At 54.7% G+C, this 27,867-nt stretch overlaps 8 protein-coding genes and 1 non-coding gene across 9 annotated transcripts; 7 read left to right on the top strand and 2 right to left on the bottom strand.

Moving 5' to 3' along the window:
* Nucleotides 1–46: 46 nt before the first annotated feature.
* On the top strand, nt 47–1,444 carry F5144DRAFT_92353 (cell division control protein 2). Its single transcript, XM_066793564.1, has 3 exons — nt 47–238; nt 310–985; nt 1,042–1,444. Exons 1-3 carry the CDS (start codon nt 202–204, stop codon nt 1,301–1,303), a joined length of 975 nt encoding a protein of 324 aa, XP_066645951.1. The 5' UTR covers nt 47–201; the 3' UTR covers nt 1,304–1,444.
* Nucleotides 1,445–9,018: 7,574 nt separating this feature from the next.
* Nucleotides 9,019–10,658, top strand: F5144DRAFT_92175 (uncharacterized protein). Its single transcript, XM_066793563.1, has one exon. The coding sequence runs from the start codon at nt 9,143–9,145 to the stop codon at nt 10,424–10,426; it is 1,284 nt and encodes a 427-aa protein (XP_066645950.1). The 5' UTR covers nt 9,019–9,142; the 3' UTR covers nt 10,427–10,658.
* Nucleotides 10,659–13,061: 2,403 nt separating this feature from the next.
* F5144DRAFT_560184 (uncharacterized protein) lies at nt 13,062–14,637 on the bottom strand. The gene is made up of 2 exons (XM_066788205.1): nt 14,168–14,637; nt 13,062–14,105 (listed from the first exon to the last, which is right to left on the bottom strand). Exons 1-2 carry the CDS (start codon nt 14,309–14,311, stop codon nt 13,167–13,169), a joined length of 1,083 nt encoding a protein of 360 aa, XP_066645949.1. The 5' UTR covers nt 14,312–14,637; the 3' UTR covers nt 13,062–13,166.
* Nucleotides 14,638–15,587: 950 nt separating this feature from the next.
* On the top strand, nt 15,588–15,961 carry F5144DRAFT_560180 (uncharacterized protein). Its single transcript, XM_066788204.1, has one exon. It carries the CDS (start codon nt 15,594–15,596, stop codon nt 15,792–15,794), a length of 201 nt encoding a protein of 66 aa, XP_066645948.1. The 5' UTR covers nt 15,588–15,593; the 3' UTR covers nt 15,795–15,961.
* Nucleotides 15,962–16,762: 801 nt separating this feature from the next.
* F5144DRAFT_599084 (uncharacterized protein) lies at nt 16,763–18,028 on the top strand (the record flags this gene model as incomplete). The annotated part of the gene is made up of 2 exons (XM_066790984.1): nt 16,763–17,672; nt 17,727–18,028. 2 exons carry the CDS (start codon nt 16,763–16,765, stop codon nt 18,026–18,028), a joined length of 1,212 nt encoding a protein of 403 aa, XP_066645947.1.
* Nucleotides 18,029–18,639: 611 nt separating this feature from the next.
* F5144DRAFT_504669 (RTA1 like protein-domain-containing protein) lies at nt 18,640–20,134 on the top strand. Its single transcript, XM_066786436.1, has 3 exons — nt 18,640–18,985; nt 19,125–19,510; nt 19,576–20,134. The coding sequence occupies exons 1-3, from the start codon at nt 18,646–18,648 to the stop codon at nt 19,852–19,854; spliced, it is 1,005 nt and encodes a 334-aa protein (XP_066645946.1). The 5' UTR covers nt 18,640–18,645; the 3' UTR covers nt 19,855–20,134.
* Nucleotides 20,135–21,600: 1,466 nt separating this feature from the next.
* F5144DRAFT_640134 (uncharacterized protein) lies at nt 21,601–22,049 on the bottom strand (the record flags this gene model as incomplete). The annotated part of the gene is made up of 2 exons (XM_066792735.1): nt 21,947–22,049; nt 21,601–21,868 (listed from the first exon to the last, which is right to left on the bottom strand). Exons 1-2 carry the CDS (start codon nt 21,955–21,957, stop codon nt 21,601–21,603), a joined length of 279 nt encoding a protein of 92 aa, XP_066645945.1. The 5' UTR covers nt 21,958–22,049.
* Nucleotides 22,050–26,593: 4,544 nt separating this feature from the next.
* F5144DRAFT_560174 (Glyoxalase/Bleomycin resistance protein/Dihydroxybiphenyl dioxygenase) lies at nt 26,594–27,514 on the top strand. Its single transcript, XM_066788203.1, is given in 2 exon segments — nt 26,594–27,458; nt 27,473–27,514. 1 exon segment carries the CDS (start codon nt 26,829–26,831, stop codon nt 27,303–27,305), a length of 477 nt encoding a protein of 158 aa, XP_066645944.1. The 5' UTR covers nt 26,594–26,828; the 3' UTR covers nt 27,306–27,458; nt 27,473–27,514.
* F5144DRAFT_t64 lies at nt 27,423–27,514 on the top strand. The gene has a single exon. It is a non-coding gene; the product is annotated as a tRNA-Ala (tRNA).
* Nucleotides 27,515–27,867: the final 353 nt, after the last annotated feature.

Here is a 27,867-nt window from a genome sequence, read left to right as displayed (position 1 = left end):
TTTCCCAACTATCCGGTTGGGCACTATTTGTTTTTCTCCCTGGAGCCTGCTGCCCCTCGTTTCTCTTTCAGCCGCAAACCCCCACCATCCCTGGTCAGCCACGACATTCCTACACCCCGGCCAAACCCCCCCAGTTTCGAGGTCGGACTTTGACCGACCGTTCGATTTGTGTCCAGAAAACCACGGTAACGGGTAATAACCATGGAAAACTACCAGAAGCTCGAAAAAGTCGGCGAAGGTGTGCAGCGGTCGCTTCCCTTCTCTGCTGGCGTCGCCGTGCTGGACACTGACCCCATACGCGGCTCCCAGGTACCTATGGCGTTGTTTACAAAGCTCGCGACCTCAACAATGGCGGCCGCATCGTCGCCTTGAAGAAGATTCGGCTGGAGGCCGAGGATGAAGGTGTCCCGTCGACTGCCATCCGAGAAATCTCGCTGCTCAAAGAGATGCGTGACCCGACCATCGTGCGTCTCTTTAATATCGTCCATGCCGACGGTCACAAACTCTATCTCGTCTTCGAATTTCTCGACCTCGACCTGAAGAAGTACATGGAAGCGCTGCCTGTCAGCGAGGGCGGCCGAGGCAAGGCACTGCCCGAGGGCACCGGGGCCCAATTACACGGGCTGGGACTTGGAGAGGGCATGGTCAAGAAGTTCATGAGCCAGCTGTGCACGGGTGTGCGCTACTGCCATAGCCACCGCGTCCTGCACCGCGATCTCAAGCCCCAGAACTTGCTTATCGACCGTGAGGGAAACCTGAAGTTGGCCGATTTTGGACTGGCTCGCGCTTTTGGCGTCCCTCTCCGCACCTACACCCACGAGGTCGTCACACTCTGGTACCGTGCCCCCGAGATATTGCTCGGTGGCCGCCAATACTCGACCGGAGTGGACATGTGGTCGGTTGGGTGCATTTTCGCCGAGATGTGCACGCGCAAGCCGCTCTTCCCCGGCGACTCGGAAATTGATGAGATCTTCAAGATCTTCCGGTACGTCTTTCGTTCCCAGATCTGCCTGCCACCCGGTCTAACTTTTGTGTGTCTAGCCTTCTTGGAACCCCCACCGAGGATATCTGGCCCGGCGTGACCAGCTATCCTGACTTCAAGGCTTCCTTCCCCAAGTGGGCGCGCGACCCCACGGCAGCACTCTGCACCAACCTTGACGACGCGGGCCTCGACCTCCTTGAGATGATGCTTGTCTACGATCCCGCCGGCCGCATTTCGGCGAAGCAGGCCTGCAACCACCCATACTTTGAAGACCTCGAGAACCACACACGCACGCAGTACCATGGCAGCAGTCACCATTAGGACCGGGAGACGGCGTCCATGAGCACTAAGACGGTTCACCCCACTAACCGGCAGCGGGTGCTGCCTCTCCCGGGCAACTAGGAGAAAGCTCGGCCGAAATAGCAAGCGTCGTTACTGACCCGCGGCGTTCCTCTGACAACCGGCAATTACCCAAAGTATGCATAACGCCTTGCGTTCAGGATAGTTGTCTACGACCGGGAGCATTTCCTTCACGACGGGGATTTTAGGGCAGTGTTGGAGGCAGTGCGAGCACCCGAGTATGATTTGCAGAGGATAGTGGCATGCAGCGGCCTGTGATGGCATATCGGGAAAAGGAAACGGGTTGCTGGGGAGAGAGGATGGGGGATAATGGCTCGGGGAGGTTGCTACACTTGCATCACAAGGGTCGATACGTGGCAGATCAACCCAACAATGAGGCTCCAGCCGTTTCAGCCTGTTGTTCAAGAAGGAATGGAAAGGGCTTCTTTTCCTTTTGTTATTCTCAGGGCGCGACTTATTATGTAGGGAGTAGCGAAAAGGCCGTCCGCAGGCCCGAATTGATGATTTGTCAATCTCAGGGTTGCTTTATTCGTTATTCTCGTGTCTTGCATGATACGTGTAGCCAGAGTACTTTACCTTGGAGGAGTTGCTCAAGAAGGCCACGTATCCTGGGCCGAGCTTGACAGGCACCAAAATGTTACAAGAAGGGGTAGAACTAGCCGGCTAGCGCCATGAAGTAGAAGCAACAAAAGCGCCGTTCCCAACTTCTATAAGCTCTTCTAAGCCCATGGTCTCTGCCACTCAATGCTCCTGTCCCTCTCACCAAACTTCCCAGCCGTTCTAAACCGACCGCCTTCACCCTGCGGCTAGGCGAAGGAAGGGGGATCTACAACGGTTCGAGACATAAGCTTAACTGACAGCAACGGCAACGGCAACGGCAACGGCAACGGCAACGGCAACGGCAACGGCAACGGCAACTTCCTCTTCCCTCAACGTTTCAACGCTGTACATACACCCACCAACCACCAGACCCTTGACTCTCTCCACCCCACGGACTTTCTCTGCCCCTAACCCTCCACACCATCTCTCCAGGTGCCCTCTCGACAGCCAGATACCAGATGAATAATCACTACGCATAAAGCGCGCGCCATTTACACATTCACAGCGGCAATGAAATGCAAGCCTATGGCCAAGCAACGCGAGCTGAGCTGAACCGGTAGTGGTGGTGCGGCTACCAGATGCCATGCCACGCCATGCCACGCCATGCACATGTACGGTTGTGGTTCAGCACCATACAGCACTGCCCGCCGCCCAAACTCAAAATGCCCAAAATCTGAACCCGGCGGCGCGGTCGCGGGTGCGGGTGGGAGGGGGGCGGGACGGTTGTTCTGGCGCTCACGCCGCGCTGGGGCTTTCACCGGGTGGGGGTGGTGCAGTCGTTGGGGGCGGGTAGAATCTTGAAGCTTGGATTACAATGGGTGGGCGGGTGGATTGGTGTGACGTTGGTGGTGCGGATTGCACAGTGAAAACGTTGTTTTGGTTGGGATTTACTATCACCAACTGGCGCCGACGTGACTATTCCGGGGTCTCTAATTCGGGGGCTGTGTTTACGACTCTCTTGCGTCCCCGGCTACGCGCTGTGGCTATTCTGCGAGCCGTGTTGGTGATATCGCAACTCAAAGTCCGTGAGTCAACCGTGTTTGCCCGGATTTGTAACATGAGCCGCCGGGCGCCTGGATTCGGCCCCCGGGCTCCAACGGCGAACTGCACGTTGGATCGGCCTGCTTCGCCGACAATCATCTCGGTTCGGTAACATATTGCGGTCGAGTAGACAAACACGGCAAAATAAGGTTTCAGGAGCACCTGACAATCCTACCTCTCCGGCCGATCCAATCTCCCGTTCTATTTTAGCCGACCTCGACTCAACGGTTCCGCGCCTCCAGTCCGAAGAAACAAGGGGAACGACAGAGGCGGAGACAAGCTTAACCTCGCCGTTTCAACCCCGCAGGGCTGTGGCACCGTCCTCTTCTCCCGGGCTCTCCATAGGGCCAGACAGCCGCGATGCGACGAACCCGCGGCCGCAGCAAAACTTTGTTTTGGATGATGCGGGCTGCCGAGCCGGGGAGGAGGGGAGTCTTGCATTCGGCTGGTTCAGCAGCCGCTGCACGAAGGGTCCCGATCGGGGAATCTGGCGCTACTGGATCGGGAGATCGATCATGTCGATCCAATCACAGGGCTGAATGTCGGTTCAAATTTAGCAATGCGCGCGTCTGCGGCTACGTCGGCCAATGGGATTGCTCCGGGAGAGAAACTCAACCTCTCTGGCGGGAGGCCCAAGCTGTTGGGGGCGGGAGGATGTTGTCTGGTCTGGAGCTGAGCTCGGGAGGATGCTAAGCGCTGGCCGTCCCGCTGTTTGCTTCCCGGCGTTAAGGGTGGGCGCTTGCGCTTGCATCTGCGGCCGGCATGGATGAATGAAATGACGATGTTGACCCTGACTTTGGCCATTGGATGTCTTGCGAAACGGCTGCAGGTCCTGAGAAGGCGGAGCTTGGGCCGGCGCGTGGTTGCAGGGTCTTGTAGCTCCGTTTCGCCCTTCCTGTGACGGTTTGATGAATGATGAGCGAGTGATAAACGGTGTTCCTGCTTCGTAGAGGACCGAAATCTTGTTTCAGGTCCATTTTCGGCACCCCGGCTAACCCTCGATTGTTGAACCCTGATATGACGTGAATAAGAATTACCTATTGTCTCAAGAAGGTCACGCTTTCAGGCCGTCCCAGTCTTTCATCATCATCTGATAGACGGGCCTCGGTAGCACGACCGCGGGCCTGGCCCGTCTGACGCAGGGAATTTACCGAACGAAGGCGTGTGCGGCGAGCATTTGGGCTGACTGGGGTAGCTGTGAAATGTGTTGTTGCACCAGACTCGGCGCTGGGCTCGGTTCGTACTCGCCGCCGCATTGACAAAACTGCGCCGGCCGCGATGGGACGCTTGGTGAATGAGGCGCACCGGAATGCTCCCCGGGTTTTCCTTCGGCGCAGCTTGAATTGGTGAGCGAGTGACGCTATCATACCCGGTTGACAAACACGTATTTGCCTCAGAAAAGTGATTGCCGGCGAGAAGGGCGAGTCAATTACGCGGCAGTTCCACTCTTCAGCCAGGAGAAGGTGGCTGGCACGCTGGCCACCTTGCTTGGCTGGGTTGGGTTGCGCTTTCATGATTTGGAAGCATGGTGTTTGGGAGGGAGCTGATGAGCGATGACGCAGCTTCAGCCACTGCCGAGCTGTGCCCCTGTTCAACGCCAAGACTCAGGGTCCATTCTTAACAGTTCTGGCTGCTGATGTCGCCACTTTCTGTTAGCGCAGATGAATACCCACCTGCATGAACGCAAGCCACTGCCGTACGGGCTATCTCGATTAAACATAAGCCCAAATCATCCCTGCTCGGCATCAACAAGACCCCGTCAACCCACCGAACCCACGAGCGATCAGAAGGTTACGTGCGACATGCAGCGGCAGTGCTCGCTTCATCCACGGGCAGGCCGTTCAACACCCTCCTGGCAGCGACGCGAGCGCGCGAGCAGCGAAGGCTCTCTCCTACTGGTTGAGACCGTCTCCTCGTGTCGCAATTGGTCCGCAAAGCAAGTTTCCATCCAAGACATGCAGTGGTCCAATCACGAGCCGCGGCGGGCCTTCCGCGGGGCTGGGCGCTTTGGCCAGACTCGAGCCACGCCGACGGCCGGTGGTGGGCACGGCCGGATTCGGAAAGGATGCGGGCGACCCTGCCGTCTCGGCGGCCTTCGGGATGTTGTCCGGACTTCCACCGCCAAGAAGGAGGATGGAATTCGGAAAATGGGCGGTGTGTCGGTTTCGAGATTTTAAGAGTGCGAGAGTGTGTGCGGCGCGGGGTAATGAGGGGTGAGAAAGTTTACTGGTAGTTTTCTGTGCCGTTCATCCCTTTCACCGCTCACGTACCGTGATGGTTTAAAGCCATCGGCCGCTACACATGCACGGTTCAGGAGAACTGCATTGAGGGGTAGTTAGGAGACAGTTGCCACAGCTGTGGGAACATTAGCTTCTCAACACCGCCATTTCCTATTTCGGCATCCTAGACCCAGAGACTTCATTTCCATTCTCATACTTCGTAGTTAAGTTGTAATACATGTATTGTATTGATGTATGGCAACGTGAGAGAGCCGGGGAGACGCAGTTACTTGAAACATCTAGTTGTTGTGAACATCTGGTTCGCTGCTGTCAAGGGCTTGGCAGTTAAGACAAACAGCCACCCGCCGAATTCTGGAAGTTCATTCGGACCACCGTGGCAACTCCAACTTCGTCTAATAACCCTGGAGGGGCGGGAGGCGAGGGTGATGATCACTTTGCTTCTGTTGCCGTGATTGACCAAGCCTGCTGTCTTGAGTGTCAATCGAGCTCATGGGGTCTTTCACAAGCACGAGGTCCTCCGCAACCACACATGACCTGGGACAACTTCTTGATCAGGGTCATCTCTCCATCCACTACCGAATGATGGTCGCGGCTCTCGCGAGCAGAGTCCGAGACCATATCCTTCTGGATTCCGGATTTCTGGATTCGAGATCAGGTTCGCGTAGCCGATTGTTTCAACTCCCCCGTTGTCAGCATCGTCTCATGCGTTTCGTTTCGTCGCCATGTGGTAGCCCCGCCTGCGTGGTGGGTCTTGGCTCTTGCTTCAGGGGTTGAGTCTGGAGGAGGAACGTGCGCGACTCAAGTCCCCTGAACTTTGCCTCATGGAAACAAAGTTGAAGGCGATCTTTGTATCTGGGATTGACCGTCGATGGGTCGCTTTTGCTTCCTCAATGTGGCGGGGTCGATTGGGGTTGACTTTGCGGTTTGCACATATTTGTGCGCCCAAGCAGTTTCCATGCTGTTATGTTCCTGTCTAGTGTGAACTGAGACTGCATCGCGAGGGTTCAAGAATTCCATAGGTATCCCAAAAGAAAACATAGCCCACAGGGAACCAGGGATTTCAGGCCTGACATGACCGCCGGCCAGCATTCCGGATCGATAACCCCTCGATCCCGTTTCTGGCGTTGAGCTGCGTTTACAAAACACAACCCCTCGCTTGTTTCAAATCCCAACGCCGGGGTGGGCACCCACCAATCGCAGCCATCAGTTGCTCGGCCGCTGGCACTCAAATTCTCGCATGCGGAGTTTACAACCATTCATCAACCGTGTTATGCACCCCTTGGGTGCTGCATTGGGCCCGAAATGCAAATCGGCGCCCATTCAAATCAGGGCGGCACAAGCGATTTTAGGGCGGAAAATGCGACTCGGGCTGGAGGGGGATTGATGTCTAATTGCCAGCATTGCAGCAATGAGGGTTGGGATGCGTCGGGGTCTTTGTGTGCTGGCAGACGGCCACGTTGAGTGCAACTCCATGCGCATAGGTCACGATGATCATGATTAAGGCACATGCTTCCGATGCATATGATCCCCGTTCTCTTTTGACCTTGTGGAATCTGCAATCCAGTTGTTCCAATGTTTTAGTGGGAGTTGCCCTGGTACCATCCGCCTGCCAAACTCGGCAACACCCGACCTCCCTTGGGACGACTCTCCGTGCTCCGTTTATCTCTGACACACTTACACGAACCCCCTCGATCAATTTGGCTCCATGCCCAGGAAAGGGGCAAAAGTCGAACAAAATTTGACCGACCGCCACGCTCGACTATCTCCCTTGATCCTCCCTTTCTTCCCAGGAAGTTGCCAGCTCGAGTTTCGCTCTCCCTCGTCGAGCTAGACACGTCCAAGCCAAGGGACTCCGCCAGACGGTGTACAAAATTTGACGATAGGCCGCTTCTTTGGTTTGCGCAGACCGCCTCAACACCGTCACCGTTCGAAGCTTCTTGGAACAACGATTTAGGGACTCACCGCCTGCAAATCAACCGAAAACCCCACCATTTTGGATTGCAGTAGCCCGTTTCCAGTCCGTCGACAACTCACGATATCGAAGCGGCTCATTGGACAGCGAACATCCCCAACCATCTTCCAGCATCGTCGCTTTTTTTACTGTCGTTTGGCAGACGCCCCACTCCCCGCTTCGCCCCCCGTTTGCCGCTGCAGCAGGAGAGCGAATCATTCCACAGACGCCGACTAACAGTTACACTGGGCGACTCCTCGAACACGCTGGGCTTCTCAAACGGCGCGACGCAGCTCCCAACCTGACGCCGCTTTTCATTTTGGCGCGCGACTGAGACCCCGGCCACCTTTACCGCGGTCCCGCATCTCCTCCATATTAACCCATCCGGAGCCCTCGAAGCCCGGATCTAAAATACCTTGACGAGTCGCAGCATTGCAACTTTGCAACTTGACTACGGCAGCGCCGATTTCTTTTTTCGTGCAAGTCTTCCTTTGGCGACACTTCCCTTCCGCTGGCTCGGACCATTATTGTAACCTTAATCAACACCTACCAATCCCGACCTCCACGACTCTTGCGACTCCACGGCGATCCGGACCTGGCAAATAGTGCACAGACCAGAACCCGCTAGCTCCAAGTTTAGCACTGACTCGCTCGTACCCGGAATCGGCAGTCGATCTTGCCCGCCGCTTCCCCGGGATCGCATCACAAACGTTTAATTACACCGTCAAGCCCAGGCCGGTCCCTCGTGTTCGAAACACGACCGACTCCGCAACTCTGCAACCAGACCGAGTCATATCGCTGTCGTTCCCAGCGTGATTCACTCTGTGATCCTCGCGTCTGCTACCCTTCAGCCACCTCCGAGGCCCGTCTGTCCGCGTCACCCCAGACTCGGAGCACTCGACCCACTTTTCCCGGGATCGCCACGACCCCGTCCCAGCTGTCAGTTGCGCTATCGTTTTCCGGTCCCTTTGGCAGCCCCTGTCGTGTGGGGAACCTGGGTAGAACGCAGCTCACTTGCGCACTCTCCTGTTTTACCTTGGAATCGTCCCAAGAACGCAGACTTTTTTTTACAGGTACACTCCTGTGTACTTCGCCCACCAACTTTATTTTTTGCCCGAGGCATTCCAAGGCAATTCCAAGTCTCGGCCGGAGTTGTCCGTTCAAATTCTTCGGCATCCTCACCACGATTGGCCAGACCCTTCTTGGCACGCTTGCAGCCAGAACTCGCCAAAAAAGCCTGGACTCGCTGATCGCGCAACCCCGACCAGCGGCCGACACAGCGGGCCACCCCCAACACTGCCAGATTGACCGCGCAACCCCTGTACCCTTCCACATCCCTGTCCGCCTGGGCGACCCCTGGAACGCCTGTCGCACTCAGCCTCGTGGACACAGCACGTCGCTTTTTGACGTGCAAGCCACTGAGACACGCATCAACAAGGTCTGCCCACTCCGCCTGCAGAGGACGCCCATCAAGGGACCCACGCTGCAACAAACCTGTCCTGTTCAGCCTTTCCGTCCACTCTGCCGAGCCCGCCGATTCGGCCTCCGCCCCGGTATTTTACACTGGATTGTCCACATGAGCTTCGCCGCAGGACATTTCGTGTAAGCTCGTCCACGGTTGAAGCACACACCCCCCTTGTGCACATCTTTTCTGCCACTCCACACTCCACTCGTACCCCTTTCGACGGCTTTTCCCTATAACACCTGGGCATTCCGTCATTCCCAATCCGACTTTGATCCTTTTCTCTCATACAGCATACATACACACACCACACACACACACTACCCTAGTGTAAGAGAGAGTCAAGTCAGGCACTTGTCAATCCAACCAAAGAGGACTTCCACCCCCGGTCGCACTCACACAACAATAACAACAACCACTCAATAAACATCGACACCGTCGACGACCCCCACTCACCTCACTCTCACCCCACCCAAGAGTCACACACCACCACAACACTCAACGCCATGGACTCGGTACCGATGCTCAGCATGGCTGAGCTCAACGCCAAAGCCCTGGACAAGTTCGTCTACCAACCCGTCGACACAGATATGATTCTCTACTTGGCAGACGCCGCCGCCAACGTGATCCAGTGCGATACCAGCATGATGCCACCACCGGCACAATCCCGGTCGAGGACCACCTCGCAGGAACCGTCAGCGAGGGCGGTCAAGGACAGCGACGCCCGTCTCCCCAGCATCGAGGAGTTCATCACACAGCTAGTCGTCTCTTCTAACGTGCAAGTACCAACGCTCATGTCGTCGCTGGTCTACCTGCGCCGCCTCAAGTCGCGCCTGCAGCCCATGGCCAAGGGCCTGCGCTGCACCACGCACCGCATCTTCCTGGCCGCGCTCATCCTCTCGGCCAAGTACCTCAACGACTGCAGCCCCAAGAACAAGCACTGGGCCAACTACAGCGTCGTGTCCACCGCCGCCTACAACTTCGGCTTCAGCCGCACCGAGGTCAACCTCATGGAGAAGCAGCTCCTCTTCCTCCTCGACTGGGACCTGCGCATCACCGAGGACGATCTCTACCGCGAGCTCGACACCTTCCTCGCCCCCATCCGCGACGCCGTCCAGGAGCGCCACGTGCGCCGCCTCATGCGCAAGCACGAGCTCGAGACCCGCGAGCGCTACCTGCAGGAAGAACGCCTCGCCCGCCAGCGCGAGCGCGAGGAGGAGGCCCTCCTCTGGCGCTCCCTCGCCGTGTCCCAGCCACCCCAACCCCAACAACCCCAACAAGAAGAGGAACCCTACACCCGCTCCTCCTCCTCCTCCTCCTCCTCCTCGCGCGGCAGCTCCCACTCCCGCGGCGCCAGCGCCAGCAGTGCCAGCAGCCGCGCCGTCTCCCCGCCCGGCCTGTACTCCAGCAGCGGCTCGTCCTACTCCGAGAGCACCTCCTCGCGCGCGACCACCCCGCTCAGCGAGGCCGACATCACCTCGGCGCATCAGCCGTATGTGTTTGAGTCGCCGGCCAACATCGGTGGCAGCGATCACATGGGTGATGATGATGTGGAAGTCGTGGATGTGGATGCTGAGGAGGGGTTGGATGTGTATGGACGGCCGAGCGTGCCCGAGAAGGATGCGGTTTATTTGAGGGCGGCCAAGCCGGCGAAGCAGCAGATGCTGCCGTATGAGATTAGTGCGGAGGAGTTGAGGAGTTTGGAGGAGAGTGGAAGGGTTGGTGGTGCGGGCGTGGCGGGGAAGAAGATTCGGGGGGTGTTTGGGAGGGTGTTTGGGACTGCTCGTTGAGGAACGATACAAGAGTTGGGATTGGGATTGGGAAAGAGGATGGATGATGATGATGGGATGAGCGGGTGTTTTGGCTTTACGGATGGGCTTTGCATTCGGGTGTGGGCGGGCTTGTTGTGTTCCTGGTTGAATGCCGCTTTGCTCAGCACCTCGAGCCGGAGTTGGTGGTGTTCTTCTTTTTCTTTTGTTTTGTTACGGCAACGCTTTTGCTTGGAAAAGCGAGATGGCTATGCTTATGGCTATACTACACGGGCGGTGCATTGGAATGCGTTGATCTGGCATAGATCTCGGACAGCATGCGAGAAGGGCAGTTGGATCTCGGGCGTTATGGTATATTCAGCATCATCATACATACCAGGCGATGGGCTTGGGTTGGGATTTGGGGGGGTTAATCACTTGGCTTCCTCATGATGACAGCATGAGAGGGAGGGACGGCAGCATTGTAATAGTGTAATGACCATCAATGATCATGGAGATACCTCACTCATCCTACCCTTTACTCTTGCACAGTGACATGCTTCTTTCCTTACTTTCGCACACTCACCGACTTGCTTCTTCGCCATTCAACACCGACATCGGACATCGCGTGGTAGTGGTGGCGATAGTTCAACAAACTCTCTGTCGTGTCTACCCGCCACGCTCACGCTCCAACGCCACGCGCCTTTCAGGTTCATCGTGTATGGCAGCCTAGCGAGGACGCGAAGGGCTCCCACTCCCACTCCCACGCACGACATGACAGCCCGATCCCGAAGCATTCTCGTCTCGCTTCCCCATCCTCGATACCCGATCCCCCGCCCAACGCATCCCAAAGTTGGGGGGCAGGGGAAAGGGAATGGGCACAGGGGGGTGGGGGACGGAAAAGGCGGTCGACTCCCCGCCCGCCACGTTTCATGCGTCATTTCTCACGGGAACATCCATCATCAATTGACCACGACACAGGTTTCTGATGTGGATGAGCAGGGGGAACATCATGCTGAGGATGAGGGGTTGGGGTTGGGGGGTTCGTTTGTCGACCAGCTGGTGGCCCCGCTTTGGCGTTCTCGCGCTGCTCACCGCTTCGCAAGATGCAAGATAAACAAGGGTAGGGGGTGGTGGGGTCGGTTCGGTTTGGGTCTTGTTTACTTTTTTTCGCCACCGCTTCGTGTTGCGCATTGTGGTGCGCTCACTCACCGGTGCCTGGCCTGTTGATGGGTCGGGCCGGGTTATCAGGTTTCGTGTTGTTCTTTTTGGGAGCGGGGGGAGGGTCATTTTTACGCGGGATAGAGAGGGGGAGGTATCATCGGCGACGGTGATGTGCTGTGATGGGCCGTGATGGGCGTCGGATTGGCTGGCCGGGTGTGGGCCGGCCGGACGGGAGGGTCGCCTCATGCGGCCGGTGTTGTGCGTTACACAGTCGCGAGGGGGAGCGTTGGTGATTGGGATGGAGATGGCCGGCTCCGGGGGTGGAGATCGCTGGTCCGGGCGTGGGTCCGGGGCCGGGCCGGGGCCCGGGAGGGGTTCAGACGGGATTACACAGTACGGGTCTGTATTACACAAGATTCGTTACGGGTTTGGGCTTACCTGCCCGGGGTTATGAGTTAGCCCCGTGCGCGTCCTGCATGATGGCGCATTTTCTATTTAGGCTCCCCGCCGGATCTGGATTAAGAAGCGATGAGTGAGACGTGGCTGCGCCTGTTGACTGATGATGAGTTTGACAGAGGTTCATCAGGGGAACATCGGGCGGATGCAGTCAGCAGCTTATTGCGGGAGGCTTTCCCCGGATTTACATGTGCTGATGCAGGTTGACTCCGAGGCAGGATGCTGCGCCGCCGTGTTGCCGCATCTTATGCAAAGGAGTTTCCGTTTTAGGAAAGCAGGCACCAAAGACTCACAACCCATATCTCGCTATGCTACCCCGCGGCTTGGGAACAAAGCCTCGGCTTGCCCGGCTGTGGTGTTGACTCAAGCCACAGGCTGCCAACACTCCATAATTGTCGCATGTTGCTACGCAAAACCAACACTTCAAGCCCAAGGAGGCTTTGTGACCGGGTCAGCTTGCGACGGTGGTTGGTTTGTTGGGCCGAGGTGGCACAGGAATGACTGGCTGCCAAAGCGTCGGGTTGAAACCACCCTTGGTTGTGCAAATATTGGGAACCCCTCCCGTCGATGTTGTCGAGTCGGGCCGGAAAGGGCATCCACTCCAAGCTGCTCGTTTCAAGTGCATTGAAATCGGGAGATACCACAAGCCTGGGGCAAATTAGTTGGAAACGTGTGCGTGTCTCGACACGTAACTGCTCGGGTCTCGGAATGCACAGCCACGGAAAATTTGATGACCGGCGTCGGGTCGGGAGAATGACTCGTTTGAATGCCTGCTTATTCGGAGGAGAATACGCCAGGCTTCAATCATCGGCGAGCTTCTTGGAATTTCCAAGACGTGGGGTGATGAGGCCAGTTTCGTGGCCTCATGATGTCCAGTCGAGCAGAGGTGATCGTGTCGCGTGTTGAACGAGGCACAGTGCGCGGCCAGATGATCAGTGGGGAGATGGTGGGGTGATGGTGGGCTGGTGGTCTGGTATCTACACAACCCTAACCCTCTATCCTTTCACAATATTGAGTGATATGAGAGTCAAGTGAAACTTTGTTGACAGCAACACTATGTTAGCATTTCCTCAACAACAAGATCACTAATTAATGACCATAATCCATCGCATTCCATCATCGTAGATTCATACCACTAATACTAGGCCCCATACCTAATAGACTACCATGCAAACTCCTCCTTGACCAACCCCTCCGACAACTCCCACAACCTCTCCGCCTCAGCACTCGTCGCCGCCCTCGGATGACGCGGCTGCACAATCTGACAATCCGCCAAAAACACCCCCCAATTCTCCCTCCCCTCCCTCCACTCCCCCGGCCCCAACCGCGGATCCAGCGCCGCCACCAAACCCGTCGCCGCCCCCGCCCCAAGCGTCTTATACCGAAACGTGCCCTCCTCCGCCATAGCCGCAATAGCCCGCATGACCTCCGCGTCCGCCGTCCGCACCAGCTCCGTCTTGATCACCCCCGGATGCACGGCCAGACTCAAGATGCCATGCTTCTCGTAAAGCCGCCGCGTCAGCGCGATGCCGAACAGCACGTTGGCCACCTTGCTCTGGTTGTACGCCTCGAGCCCGATGTAGGAGCGCGTTGCGGCGTCGGCGGTGTTCCACGCCGCGTGGAAGGCGTAGTTGGGTTGTTCCTCCAGGGGGAGGTCCGTGTTGGTCTTGTCGAAGTTGATGTCGCTCCAGCGGATGCCTGCGTTGTGCGGGGAGCCGGAGCTGACGTTGATGATGCGCGTGGCGCCTTTGGTGGGGTTGGTTTGGGCGGCGAGGAGGAGCTTGGGCATGAGCAGGCAGGTGAAAAGGAAGTGCCCGATGTGGTTGGTTGCGAAGGTTAGTTCGATGCCGTCCGAGCTCAGGGTGCGCTCTGGGAGGAGGGCTACGCCGGCGCTGTTGATGAGGATGTCGATTGTGGGTATGTCCGTCCATGAGAGGACCTCGGCTGCTGCGGCCCGGACGGCGGCTTGGCTGGAGAGGTCCATTTGGAGGATGCGGTAGTCGACATGGGGGAATTCGGCTTTCAGCGCATCGATGCTCTGCTGCAGCTTTGACAGGTTGCGGCCCGTGATGATGAGATGGGCGGGAGATTGCGATGCCTGGTAAGTGCGCCCGTCAGCTGCATGGGAGTCAAAGTCTGGTAGTGCTAGGTACGACTTACGAGGCCCTGTGCAGTTGTATACCCGATTCCTTCGAGGTTCACGCCAGTGACTATGGCGGTCTTGCCCCGAATGGCCCCAGAGAATGCCTGAGCAACATCCAGAGCTTCGGTATTTGCGTTAAACTCCGGGTAAGATGTCGCCGTCATTTTCAACTAAAGTAGCCGGAGTACTCAGGGTTATGTAAGTTGATAAATGATACTCCAGAGGCTGGATTACTATTTGGGCGCGGGGACCTAAGGACCATGGGTCGAACTGCTTTTGATAAACATATTAAAGCCATTTATACCGGTAAATACTTCCCCGCATCAACCGCTGCTGCAAGTGTTGCACAGAGCGTTCCTGATGACGGGGTGATGTGTATGGACTTACCGGAGTTAAACCTGACGGACTTAAACGGCTGGGTAATCTGGTTAGACTTGGGAAGAAGAGGGCAGGTGGATGGCAGGCAAGGTAGTAGGAAGATAGCAACATGGTAAGTCCGACACCACCAATCACAACTCTCTCTATCTCGTACGGTTCGTCGAGGGACTTGATTTTGATCCCTCAGGCCGCTCTAGGTAGGCTTATCTAACGAAACGACCACCAAAGACATATCTGTGGGGATACGTATAATATAGAGTGAATTAAAGGTAGGTAGTCCCCACTCAGACGGAGCCCTCCTTCTTGATGTCGTCCTGGTCGATGTCCTCCTGGCTGATGTCCGTCTGGTCGATGTCCTTCTATCTGGTGTCCTCCTGCTTGATGTCCTCCTCATCAATCATCTCATCCCCATAAATCTCAACCCCACAGACATTGTCCATCTCATCACTGTCATTTTCCTCATCCACCCCACCACCTTCCTCCCCCTCATCTAGCGAAACCTCTTCCCCCTTCTCCACCACCGCCAGCGCCCGCCGTCGGCCTTCACTGAGGGGCATTTGACTTGGAAGGTGCGCTCGGGCATCCACGCACCGAAGTCTGCGTGGGTGCACCGGAAGGTGCGCTATTTGGTGAGGTAGCATAGGTACCTCCATGTCCATCTGGAACATAATACCATGGGACACTCTGCCTTCCCGATAGTTTCCTCAAACCTTACGGATGCCGAGCGAGATATTCCGAACTCTGTTCAGGCAATCGTCGTTGCCGTTCTCCCACAACCATTCCGACATACCTATGGTTGTGGGAGAACGGCAACGACGATTGCCTGAACAGAGTTCGGAGAATGGAGAAACGTTCTGATTGAAAAGGAACGGTGGCTATGGATGCGAGCATCCAGGAAAATGCCTTCGTCCACGGGGGGCCTGTGCCCGTGCTGACGGAGGGGGAAGTGCGGTTGCGATGGGTTCAATTTTGACCTACATGTCCATCCGGTCTTGACCTCCATGTCCATCCGGTCTCGACCTCCATGTCCATCTGGAACACAACACCATGGGACACTCTGTCTTCCCGATGGTTTCCTCAAACCTTACGGATGCTGAGCGAGACACCAGACAGTGCGACCACGGTATCATCTTTCTCGGAACACCACACCACGGATCTATCCTTGCGAAATGGGGCGAGGCCCTAGCCAGACCCCTGCGTTCTGCCGTGAAGACGAATCCCAATATTGCTTCCTCCTCCACAGTATCGCACGGTCTAGTCTTCGTCTAACAATGTCTCCTGCAACATTCAGCGACGATAAGGAAGAGGACTATAATAATAACAAGGACCTTGGCGAAGTCTATATACTATAAGGTTAACTAGGACCTAAGGTAACGGTTACTAACCCCAATACTAGATATATGGTGGAGAAGATCATATCGTATATGATCTACGAGGTGGGAGGTACATTTGTGGCCTCCGTTGCGGCGACCGTTGAACCCTTACGGCTCCCCCGGTTCCGTGGCTGGGAGGTGTCAATATTATCTCAGCGTCTTGGCAGACAACTAAACATGAATACGAGGGCCCCGTCTGAGAATGTGTCTTGGGACGGAAAGTTACAAGGGAACCTAAGAGATAAACGATAGAAATGCAGGTCATGTTGCTCTGATGTGATATGAGCCATGCACCCTCACTCCCTGTTCGGCAAATATCATGTAAAATGAATATATTTTCAAATAAATGACAGGCATGTTAATTTGTGACAGTAACCGTCTAGAAGCACAGAGACGCCCGCCGTCGCCTCGTTCCACGTCGAGTATCCAGCCATCCACTGTTGAATACTTCGAGCCGCGCCCACTATCATTTTCCAGAACCGATGTTTAGAGGTTCCTTCTTTTTATTCTTGGTTTACCTTGCCTTGATATCTCAATAGTCAAGTTGGATTCCAATTCTGTTCTTCCCCCGTTCATTGAGATCAAACTACCTGCCTAGGTATGAAGTAGCAATGTTACATTTAACTAGATCACTGAAAAGGTGCGGCTGGCAATCGGAACCAGCCCCAGGTGCGCGTCTCCCAGTCTGGCTTAGCCTCAACCGACGCGTCAGCACCCAATCAAGGAAGATCACGGAAGATCCCATGGGCTAAGGGAAAATTAGGGGTTGACAGCCGATTTCTATTACACAAGCGACGACTTCCCCTGATCGGAGATGCATGCGGCAAGAGAGAACCTTGAAAGATGAGAGAGCCAACACCTGCCATGTCGAATCCAAACTCTTACTCGCCTAACAACGAGACATCGTCATCTTCTGATGGCTCCTCCGCCGAGCTGGAGCCTGTACGGAAACGGCCGGTCCCCGGGCGTGGTCACCGCAAGTCCAAGAAAGGCTGTTTCAGCTGCAAGAAGCGCCGCGTCAAATGCTCCGAGGAGCTGCCAAGTTGTCGAGGCTGTCGGCGTCTTGGTTTAGACTGCTTGTACCCCGCCTCACCACAGCTAGCACTCAGCCTGTCAAGAAACCCCAGCTCATGCCCGTCCACCTTTCGCCTGGAGGACCTCCGCTTCTTCCACCACTTCTTGACTGCGGCATATCCTGCTCTCCCTTTCGGCCTGGATGACATCTGGCAGTCCGTCGCCGCCATGGCGCACGAGTACGACTTTCTCGCCCATTCTATCATCGGTCTTGCCGCACAGCATCTCACCACATGTACTACGTCGGACTTTTCCATTCAGGCTCTTGACCACAGGGTGTCGGCCATTGGCGCCTTGAACGAGGCGCTTTCGAGGCCCTGCCTTTCACGGAGCGACGCCGACGCCAGGTTCGCCGCCGCCATCGCGCTTACGTTCCAGTCAAGTTACATGCCTGACGGTATGATGGACTTTTTCCGCATGCTCCGTGGTTGGATGGTCATCCAGACGACGTTGGTTTCGGCTATGGGAGAAACCATGTTTCACGCTATTAAGGAGGAGACGTATGTTAACAGCATGGGGAAACTATTGGGGGCGGCAGATGATATTGACGAGAGCGAACGAAAAGAGCTCCAGCAGACGCTCCAGGACTTTATAGCTTCGCTGCGTCTGGTCGCACCGCAGTGCCGAAGCGCAGCGGAACTTCATTATGTGGCTTCCTTGGAGAGAATCGCGCGGGTGGGTGAGGTGTCGCCCGTCGACGGTAAGTTACAGACTCTAATATCTTCCGGGATCGTCGTTGTTGACATACTCCCAGCATGCCTCGAGCTCGTGCCCTTCTACGCCGTAACTAACGACATGGACACCGAGGAGTTCAACAACTTTACAAATCCCACCAACTTTACGGCCCAGATCTTGCTGGTGCATTTTTGGATGCTCACCCATGTTTTGCATCGCCACTCGCTTGGTGCAGCTCGTTCCACCCTGCCCGTCCGAGACGAGATTATCTTCCAATGGGTCGAAACGGCTGCGCATAGCTTGCCAAGGAGCCACAAGCGCTATGTTTTGTGGCCTCTCGGGATGGCGAGACTAGGTACGGAGCTGTCCCAGAAGGTTTGAAGGCTCGAGGGAAACAGATGGCCGTGTCGAGGGGGGGAGAAGCCACCCAGGGGCGCAATGCGGCTGATTTTGTATCGTGGTGATCCCCCCTGAGACTGCCGGAGCGACCAAAACGACGGCTCAGCCAATCACGACTCACGGTTTTTCAACAGAGAGACGGGGGCAACGTCGACGCTACAGTCTCCATTTCGGCGCCGGGTACCCTCAGCTTGGCTCCCGCTTACTTCGAAAGCCAATCTGCCCCTTGCCGCGTCATCGTCTCCCGTGAAAACGACGACGCGAGCCCAAGAAACCCAGCCATGATAGAAGACAACCTTCTTGTTGTCCTCAACCGCCGGCATAAGAGCCAACATCTGCCGCCATCATGCCTCTATTCCCCAGCACCTACATCACCACGCACTCAACCGCCCTGTTGTTGTCTTGTCAGGGAGTCGACACTCGTGACTCAGCAGTCGGCACACGACAATACACCTCCCCAAAGACCGCAACCCAACCCATAACCACCGCCACGACCTCCAAACAAAACCCTCCACCGTCTTAGCCCCAAGACCGACACACTCCAGCTCAACGCCCCCAACGCCCAACCTCCAAGCTCAACAACACGAACCCCCCCAACAATGACGACCCCCACCCCCACCCCCACCCTCCCCTCCCCCCCCAAATGCACCACCGCCATCCCCGACCACCGCGGCTACGTACCCCCCACCGCCTGCAACGCCAACTACGGCTTCTACCCAAGCTGGGAATGGAACCTAGTCTTCACGATCGGGTTCTTCCTCGCGTCGCTGCTACACATCGCCCAGATGCTGGCGTCGCGCAAGTGGTTCTGCTGGGTGCTGGTGATGGGGGCGCTGTGGGAGTACGCGTGTTTTATGCTGCGCACGCTGGGGGCGTTCGATCAGCAGAATGGGGGGTTGGTGGTGGTGGGGACGCTGTTGTTTTTGTTGGCGCCGTTGTGTGAGTGGTTTTTTTTTTCTTTTTCTTTTTCGGAGGTTTCTTTTTTCGTTTTCTTTTTTTCTGTTGATGCCCGGTTGCCTGTCTCTTTTCTTTTATTTGCTTCCACATACAAGAAAGGCATTACTGACTCATCTGCTAGGGATCAACGCGTTTGTTTACATGGTCGTGGCACGGCTGATTAATTTCCTTCTCCCCTCGAACTCGCAAAAGATCTTCGGACTATCGCCGCGCTGGCTCGCCAAGGCCTTTGTTGTTGCTGATGTGCTATCCTTCTTTATCCAAGCGGCTGGCGGCGGCATGCTTGCCGGCCAGGACGGAGGGGACACGATCCAGACGGGGCAGCGGATTTACATGGCTGGCATCGGCGTCCAGTTAGCTTTCGTCGTTATTTTTGCAGTCATTACGGTGTTGTTTACCATTCGACTAGAACGCTTGATGGGAGCTGGTCTGCTAGAGCCAAGCCACAATGTCACCGTGACCAGGCACTTGGTGTGGTCCATGCTGGCTGTCATTGGGCTGATTGTGGTAAGTGTTCCACACATTCATTGGCTACCGAGATAAGGAGTGCTCACTAACATCTGGGTTGGCAGGTTCGGATTGTTTTCCGCTTTGTCGAGTTCAGCGGTGGAGTCTCTTCATCGAATCCCATTTTGGCCAACGAGGCTTATCAGCTGGGTCTTGATGCTCTGCCTATGCTCATCGCCCTCCTCCTCATCAATGCCGTACACCCTAGCAAGGTGCTTAAGGGACCAGAGAGCAGTTTTCCAAGGACTTGGCCACGCCGCTGGAGGACCAAATTGGGGGGTGAGCATGAATTGCTGGATTCTTCAGGTACGGAATTGGGTGGCCAGCGTGATGGAAGGGAGTAGAATGACAGCATGTGACAAGCAAGGTGTAGACGGATTTGAGACGAGGTCCAAAGGATATTAATGTGGAGAAACGATTTATAATTCACAGGGTCAAGGGACCTCATTTCTACACTCGGGTGACTTTTGGGGCTTGTTGCGGATTATAGAGGGATGAATAGAAGATGTCATTATAAGAAGGATGAAGGTGGTCTACATAGGATTCAAGCTGACCAGAGGCGGCTATCAATCACCTAAACCTACTCCTTGAAAGCCAGACTCTCCTATGCATGGGATATTTTGGAAAGGACCGTGTCCTCCTTACAGCGATGCCACGTCAGCGGTGATGGTTGTAGCTCAACTGTAATATACAATCTTTGTCACGCGTCATCTAACTGAATGAGCAGAAGTTGTGTTAAGGTTTGTACTACCTAGGTGCCCGGTCACCTAGGCAGTCGCTATTTGATCCCGTTCAAGATTCTGAAAAACGGTGGCCTCATGACAGCCATGAAAGCACAGTTAACAAGGCACGACGTGGAGCATATGAAGCTATCGTGATATGGCGAAGGCCAACACCATGTGGGTATATAATGATACCCTGCCCATGCCCACGAACGCATTCAATGACCCACAACAATAAGAACGCAAGACATCCAAGTCGGTTCTCATACAAACAACCACTGCTACAGTTCATTGGCAGCACCCTCTTCCAGAGGCATCAAGACCTTTACGAGAGCGCCTCAAACCTACCCAACGGCAGCCCTTATTTCTGCAAGCCTCCAAAATGACGGGCAATCCTCCGCCTCGACCCGGGCCCCGGCGGCCCCGGCCTGCCCCGACCCCTCCACCAAGCCCAGACAGGAGAGGCTGAGGCTTTTTACGAATGATCGATGAGTGGCGGTCGATGCGGAAAGATACGATAGTGCGGGTCACTGAAGAGGCATGGATGAGAGAGTCGCTGGACAAGATGGGGTTCTAGGGGTGCGTCAGGTGCCCTCTGGATTTTGAGTTGATGATATTCTTCACTAGGAGCACAGAATATAAAAGCATGGCTTCCAGAACTGGACCTATATCACTAGGGCTAGGAGATCCATAAGCATTCGTAGTGTCTAACAGTGGTTTAAGTGATTCGGGAATGGAGCACAGCTCTTCGACGATTTCAAGTTCCTAGACTGTCCGTAATGATGATGGTACGTTCGAGGGATTGGCTTCAAATTCCAAGGTACTAGTCGGGACAAGTAGCGGCCTTTCCAGGTTATTAGGTAACCCATATTCTCACTTTTCTACAGAAACAGGCGAGCAGTGGTTTCAGAACCCGGTCGCTGAGAAATTACCTACCTACCTAGGTACCTCCCTGGTTGTGCCGCTCCCACTATAACCGATGCCTTGAATTTGAAACCAATTGGAACCGTGCCGCGGCCACAGCTGTACATGGATGCGTCCAGACCAGTAATCGTTTCTACACATCAGCTTCGGACTTTTTATGCCGATCTCTAAAATGCATAGATCCTTCAAGTTTGTAAGCTACTTGATAATAGCTATGGCAGAATGCTCGAGGCCACATTGACACAACCGGTTATCATAGTGTGAGGTAAGAGAGTGTATTTGCTCTAGCATCGGACGACCAAGCATGGCCGGCTCAACCCTAACAGCGCACTACCCTCTAATTGATGACCAGCATCTTGTCTACCAAACCCGCTTCCAGAGCGTCCTTCTACCCCCAATACCATAACTGTCCTGCAGCTTCGAACCCAGAAAGATACGGCCGGTTTAGTAAGGGTTCTTCTCAAGCTTCCAGCTCTTGAACGCCCCAACGTTGGTCTTAGTTTTACCGCCGTTGGCCGCGACGTTGAGGGTGTACTCGTGACCCTTGAAGTCCTTTTCGGCAAAGCAGCGTACCATGGTCTTAACCGGAGCCGGAGAGGTAAAGGCGACCTCGGTCGCCGCGGCCCCGCTGATGTTTCCAGAATCGCCGTACTTGGTCAGAAAGTCGACGGAGCGGCCATCGCGATAGGCGTTCACGCGGATAGGGGCGGTGCTTGGAGGAACATGTTAGCATGATTCAAGTTATTTCCCGGTACATCCGGAGCAAAAGCGGCCCGTGGTCAGGACTCACCTGGAAGGCATTGTGGCGAGTGCAAAAAAGGTTGATGGGAAAGTGGTTGCGTTGGAGTGTTCAAAGACGAAAATGTGAGGTCAGAGACTGGAATGATTGCTAGTGATGTCGGATAAAGAAAGAAAAAAAGTCATCAAGTAGAAAGGGAGATGGCCCCTTATATAGCAAACGAGGGAAGGGATCTGCCCATGGCTTCAGTTAGGCAAGCACATCTCGCCGGACACATTCCAGCCATTGGACATGGCCACGGGGACCCGATAAGCGAAAACTTCATGTCAGGGAGCTTGAAACGCCTGTTTTGGTATATTCACGGCCGCAGGAGTGAGGCGGGGGATCCGAGGGGATCTACATGCCCCCGGGCATCCTCACCGTGAAGCTGCCTAGTAGCCTACCAGGTAGTTTGGGCCTATACCCAGCAGCTTACCCGTTTGCCAGGATAATTGAACCAGGTCTATCCAATTCAGATTCTGCTTTCATCAAGCGCGACAATTCATTCCTTTTGCGAAAACCTTCCACCTTGCAGCAGTGTGGACATCTCTTTTCTGGGTACCTAGATAGGGGCACCCATCACTTCGACGACACCGTGGCCTTGTTGAGTGTCACAGCCTTTGAGCCAGCTCCCCCCTTCCTCAAACTATGACACGATGAAACATTATCACCGGCGCGAGTTAACGGCTTCTCGTGAGATTGATCCGTCCGATATTCGGATCAATTTCTGAAGCGTCCGACACCAGTTGAATTCACATCTAACCAATTCCACACTGAAGCACCTGGCATCAAGCCTGCGGAGCGGAACTACGAGGCGGTGGCGCGGTGCAGGCTGCACAGTATTGACAGTGTTTCGTGGAGAGACGGACCCAACTCTACACTGCATCCATCGAGAACAGTAGACCTGGACGGACCCTGCCCTAGAGCGAAGGATATCCAAGACCATTTGTGTTCATGTCAGCCGAACCTGTGCCGCATGTTTCTTGTGCGAACCTTGAACGGAACAGTACCTGGTATTCTTGGCAAGAAGATGTATTTGCACAATTTATATACCAGGGATGTACATACCAAGCAAAAAGCATGGTAGTATAATGCTGCCTGACAGAATCAAGTCCGAGACTCAGAGAATGCTACCTTGACAGAATGAAGTCCGAGACTCGGATATTGGATAGCTCATAGCGGTTCAAGTTTTGATAATGATATTTAGCACACAAGGAATGTTTTCAAGACAGTCTTCGGGTAGTCATTTTATGCGCATAGGTATCCATCCCCTGATTAGCACCAACAAGAATATAGTCTTCATACGTCAAAAGTGTTGGCTATTAGTGCATGTTACAATGCTGCTGCTGCTGCTATTCTCTTCGAAAGGAAATTTAGTCATCATTGGCAGCGTCTCGCAGAAGCCACCAGAAACAAATGCATTTAGAACCATGTGACTGGGCAGCACATCGTGCAATGGGTGCTTTGTTGGGTAGCTATGCCCAGTTCATGAGCCACCTGCAGATATTGTATGGCTGAGGCACAGTATAACGGGCCATGGCACCACCCTTTTCAGACCCAAATCCTGTTGCCATTTCACGCCACTTTGTTAGGCACCAATGAACGAATTCCGCGGCGGGAAAGGAGATTCCAGAACATGACTCAGCACCGTACCTTGCATGGGAGCCAATAGGTACACGGGTACCCGTGGATTTAAAGGTACACGGGTCCCGTGGCGATGACTAAGCCTGCTTCTGCGCAGGCTCGACAACCCACGCCTATCCCTAACCCTCAATAGAAAACCCCCTGAACAACGACTCCATCCTCCCCAAACCCACGACTCCATCACGCCTACCCCTTTGCACTTACTATCCCCACCTGGTCAGAGCTATTTTCTCCTTTTCCTCTCCTTTGCTTCAAGTTTGTTTGCACTTCTAGAGTCATTATCAGATAGTTGCAATACACTCCTCAGACCTTTAAACAACGCAACGTATTTTTATTCAAGTCACGATGAGTCTTCTTTCGGCTAAAGCAGCTACTTCGTTCTCTGACGATAGTCTCCCTCCGGAACGCGATTACGAATCGAGGGATGCCCTGTTCGCGTCAATCAATTCCTGGGCTGCGACTAAGGGCTACGCATTCATTACTGGGAGATCAACCAAGGAGAAGACTGGCAGACAGACGATTACATACATATGTGATCGATCCTGTCGTCCTCCTTCTGTGTCGAGAGAACGCCAACGGAGGACAACTTCCCGAGGAACAGGCTGCCAGTTTTCAGTCCTGGCCAAAGAATCTCTGGATAAGAGTACCTGGACCTTAAGGCATCGCCCCGACAAGCGGTTTTCCATACACAATCATGAACCAAGCCAGCATCCATCTGCTCATCCGACACACCGGCAACTATCCAAGGATGATGCTACCCAGCTCGCAAACCTTGTCAACTCTGGGATAGCCCCCAAGGATATCAGGACATACATACGGCAGAACGGCAATTCTATGGCAACCCAGCAGGACGTCTACAATCGCATTGCAGCGACAAAACGAGACATTTGCGAAGGCCAGAGTACTATCCATGCACTCGCCAATCAGCTAGACAGAGAAGGATTCTGGAGTCGAATGCAGTTTTTTCCAGATGGCCGGGTCACAGCTGTTCTATTCGCCCACCCAGACTCACTGGCGTACCTTCAAGCCTATCCGGATACCCTCTTGCTAGACTGCACATACAAGACCAACAAATACGGCATGCCGCTCCTTGACATGATCGGCGTCGATGCTTGCCAGCGATCCTTCTGCATTGCATTCGCATTCCTTCGTGGCGAGACCGAAGAGGATTACCTTTGGGCTCTGGACCGGCTGAGGTCGCTTTACGAGGTCTGCAATGCTCGACTTCCCTCTGTTGTCTTGACAGACAGGTGTATCGCATGTATGAACGCTGTTTCTACCTGCTTTCCATCTGCCGCTTCACTGCTGTGCTTATGGCATGCGAATAAAGCAGTTCTTCGTCACTGCCAGCCAGCCTTCACCAGCCAACACGAAGGATTTGAACCTTGGAAGGAATTCTACATGTTCTGGCATTCGATCATGAGATCGCCAGATGAGGAGGCATTCTACAAGCGTCTAGAAGAGTTTGAGAAGCAGTATCTTCCACACCATGTCGAAGAGGTCAAGTATATCAAGAACACTTGGCTCGATTTGTACAAGGAACAGCTTGTTAAGGCTTGGGTTGACCAACACCCTCATTTCGGCAACGTGGTAACCTCACGTGTTGAAGGTATCCATGCACTGCTCAAAGGGTATCTCAAGCGATCTACATTGGATCTTTTTGAGGCCTGGAGGGCGATGAAGCATGCCTTACTCAACCAACTTGGGGAGCTGAAGTCCAACCAGGCCAAGCAGCAAATTCGGTTTCCAATTGAGCTCTCTGGATCACTATACAGTGGAGTACGTGGTTGGGTATCACACGAGGCCCTAAGGAAGGTCGACGAGCAGCGGAAACTCCTCACCCGGAAAGGCCCATCTCTGTCGCGAACCTGTTCAGGCTCTTTCTCTCTATCTATGGGACTACCCTGTGTCCATACATTGGAGGTTTTGCTTGACCAGAACTTGGTCCTTCGACTTGAGCATTTCTCCTCACGCTGGCATCTCAAACGCGATGGCGCTCCTCAGTTGCTACTCGAGCCTCGTCAACGCATCGATCCTATTGCTGCCAATTCGACTATACCACAATCAAGCACCAGGCGAGAGCCTAGCGGGTTTGGGGCAGTCGAGGCTGTAACACAGCCAAAGGCATTACCCACCTGCAGCAGATGCCATACATTAGGTCATATAATGACCTCAAAGGCATGTCCCCAGAGGCATGCAGAACTATTGCAGCGGGCTTCAGCTCTACAACCGACCTCGCAAGCAACAACACCCACAATGCCATCAATCGAGGTTGTCACCGAAGATACACCACCGCCGCCTACACCACCGCCGCCTACACCACCGCCGCCTACACCACCGCCGCATCACACAGTACCAGCCTTGTCAAGTCCATCGCCAGCTTCCCTCAACTACTGGGACCCACAGGCAATCTATCAGAGATATGTCAAGGCAAGGGATACTTGGCACAGAGCCCAACCACGTGGAAGCATCAGAACCAACCAGCAATACCGGAAGGCAATGCGTTTGCCTCTACGATATAGCAAGGCAAGCTACGAGTGGTGCCTTGACTATAAGCAGATGACAAAGCACTGTACGACTTCAACAGGCTCAAGGGACTGGACGAAGGAGGAGATGATGGCCTACCTGGATTGGAGTAGAGCAGAAGAAGATAGGATTGAAGGTTTGGTAGCTCAAGAGAGGGAACACGAACCATTTGATATAGGGAGAAGAGGTGTTGGTGATCTCTGGAGGAGGATTGAGAGAGATATTGAGGAACAGCAGGCTTTGTATTCATAATAGGCTAGGCAAGTATAGGGCCTCGGCAAGCTCGTAGTCAAGAATCTCGTAAGACTTCTACCGGCTTCAATGTCGATTTATAGGCCAAAGACAATACATTATTGATTAGGATCTTTCGCGCCTTTCGGGAACTCGTCATGCCCGAAAAGGAGACGTAGAAGCAGGCTTAGTCATCGCCACGGGACCCGTGTACCTTTAAATCCACGGGTACCCGTGTACCTACCTATTGGCTTCCACCTTGCATTCATCCTTTGTGGACAGATAGAGATCTGGTGCATATTTGCAAACGGCCTTGAAAGTCAAGCATGCATGTCAGCACCACCCGCTCCATCCAGCCATTCGTCATTGGCTCAACCACCACTTTGAGATTCAAGCTATTACCGCGGGGTTTAATAGCCACTTCAACCCTCGCACCCATCAACGCCCCCCCCTCATACATAATAACATACACACCCGCTCAAGCCACCATACCATGGCCCAACACAGCCCCCTCGGGCACATCTCAATCGGCGTGCGAGACTACACCGTCTCCAAAGCCTTCTACACCGCAGCCCTCGCCCCCCTCGGCCTCAAACTCGTCTACGACAGCGAAGCACCCACCCCCACCTCACCCAACACCAACACCACCACCACCCCCACACTCACTGACACCACCCCCCCTCCCACCAAAAAAGTCCGCACCCTCGGCTACGGCCGCGACAGCCAGCACGAAATCCTCAACATCTTCGAGTTCGGCGCGGACGCCTCCCCGCCAGGCCCCGGGTTCCACCTGGCGTTTGACGCGCCGAGCCGGATGGCGGTGGTGGAGTTCCACGCGCAGGCGACGGGGGCGGGCGGGGAGGATAACGGGCTGCCGGGGGTACGGCGGCACTATGGGGCGAGCTATTTTGCGGCATTCGTGGTGGATCCGGATGGGTGGCGGTTGGAGGCTGTTTGTAAGGGAGTGTAGCTAGGGGTAGGTAGATTCGTAGACTGTAATGGTGTGGGTGGTGTGCGTGGAGGAGGCAGGTTGGGTGGGGGTGGTGGATTCATATGGAGCTTGGTCGTTATTTGCCTTTCAATGGTTGGGTACATGGTCTAGTGGTATGATTTTCGCTTCGCATTGAGCTTTCTCAAGCGCCCTGTGAAAGGTCCCCGGTTCGATCCCGGGTGTATCCACAACTTTTGGTGTGTTCTTTTTGTTGGTGGAGACAACTAGGGAGAAGTTGACCTTTTTCTTAACTACCTACTTAATCATTGCTTTACATCATTATTGTGGGTGGAATCCGCGACAGGCATACTCGTAGATATTCTGCATATTAGATGGTAACTGGCTCAGCGAGGGGGGCGGTTGCCGTGAAGGTTCATTCCGGACAAGCAGTTCTGTAACCAAAATGTCTCCACTACCTAAGCACTCTGTTTCAACTTCACATGAAACTTACCTCAAGCTCAAAGGAAAGCCATCAATAAACCTGTCGTAGACAGGTACCTTAGGGCAATCGTGCTGTGCAGTTTAACAGTGGAGCTAATCG

This window comes from Chaetomium tenue, assembly GCF_020726465.1.
Source record: "Chaetomium tenue strain MPI-SDFR-AT-0079 chromosome Unknown F5144scaffold_2, whole genome shotgun sequence".
NCBI classification, from domain to species: domain Eukaryota; kingdom Fungi; phylum Ascomycota; class Sordariomycetes; order Sordariales; family Chaetomiaceae; genus Chaetomium; species Chaetomium tenue.
The sequence above is the reverse complement of the archived record's forward strand: the minus strand, read 5'-3'. Positions and strand labels throughout refer to the sequence as shown.

What these genes read in the sequence shown, in the direction of transcription:
- F5144DRAFT_92353 (XM_066793564.1), top strand. Translation starts at nt 202, where the DNA reads ATGGAAAACTACCAGAAGCTCGAAAAAGTCGGCGAAG. An exon ending in GCTCGAAAAAGTCGGCGAAG is followed by an intron (nt 239 to 309) that starts GTGTGCAGCGGT and finishes CGCGGCTCCCAG; the next exon opens with GTACCTATGGCGTTGTTTAC. An exon ending in GAGATCTTCAAGATCTTCCG is followed by an intron (nt 986 to 1,041) that starts GTACGTCTTTCG and finishes TTGTGTGTCTAG; the next exon opens with CCTTCTTGGAACCCCCACCG.
- F5144DRAFT_92175 (XM_066793563.1), top strand. Translation starts at nt 9,143, where the DNA reads ATGGACTCGGTACCGATGCTCAGCATGGCTGAGCTCAACGCCAAAGCC.
- F5144DRAFT_560184 (XM_066788205.1), bottom strand. Translation starts at nt 14,311, where the DNA reads ATGACGGCGACATCTTACCCGGAGTTTAACGCAAATACCGAAGCTCTG. An exon ending in GGTATACAACTGCACAGGGC is followed by an intron (nt 14,106 to 14,167) that starts CTCGTAAGTCGT and finishes GGGCGCACTTAC; the next exon opens with CAGGCATCGCAATCTCCCGC.
- F5144DRAFT_560180 (XM_066788204.1), top strand. Translation starts at nt 15,594, where the DNA reads ATGGTTTCCTCAAACCTTACGGATGCTGAGCGAGACACCAGACAGTGC.
- F5144DRAFT_504669 (XM_066786436.1), top strand. Translation starts at nt 18,646, where the DNA reads ATGACGACCCCCACCCCCACCCCCACCCTCCCCTCCCCCCCCAAATGC. An exon ending in GTTTTTGTTGGCGCCGTTGT is followed by an intron (nt 18,986 to 19,124) that starts GTGAGTGGTTTT and finishes CTCATCTGCTAG; the next exon opens with GGATCAACGCGTTTGTTTAC. An exon ending in CTGTCATTGGGCTGATTGTG is followed by an intron (nt 19,511 to 19,575) that starts GTAAGTGTTCCA and finishes CTGGGTTGGCAG; the next exon opens with GTTCGGATTGTTTTCCGCTT.
- F5144DRAFT_560174 (XM_066788203.1), top strand. Translation starts at nt 26,829, where the DNA reads ATGGCCCAACACAGCCCCCTCGGGCACATCTCAATCGGCGTGCGAGAC.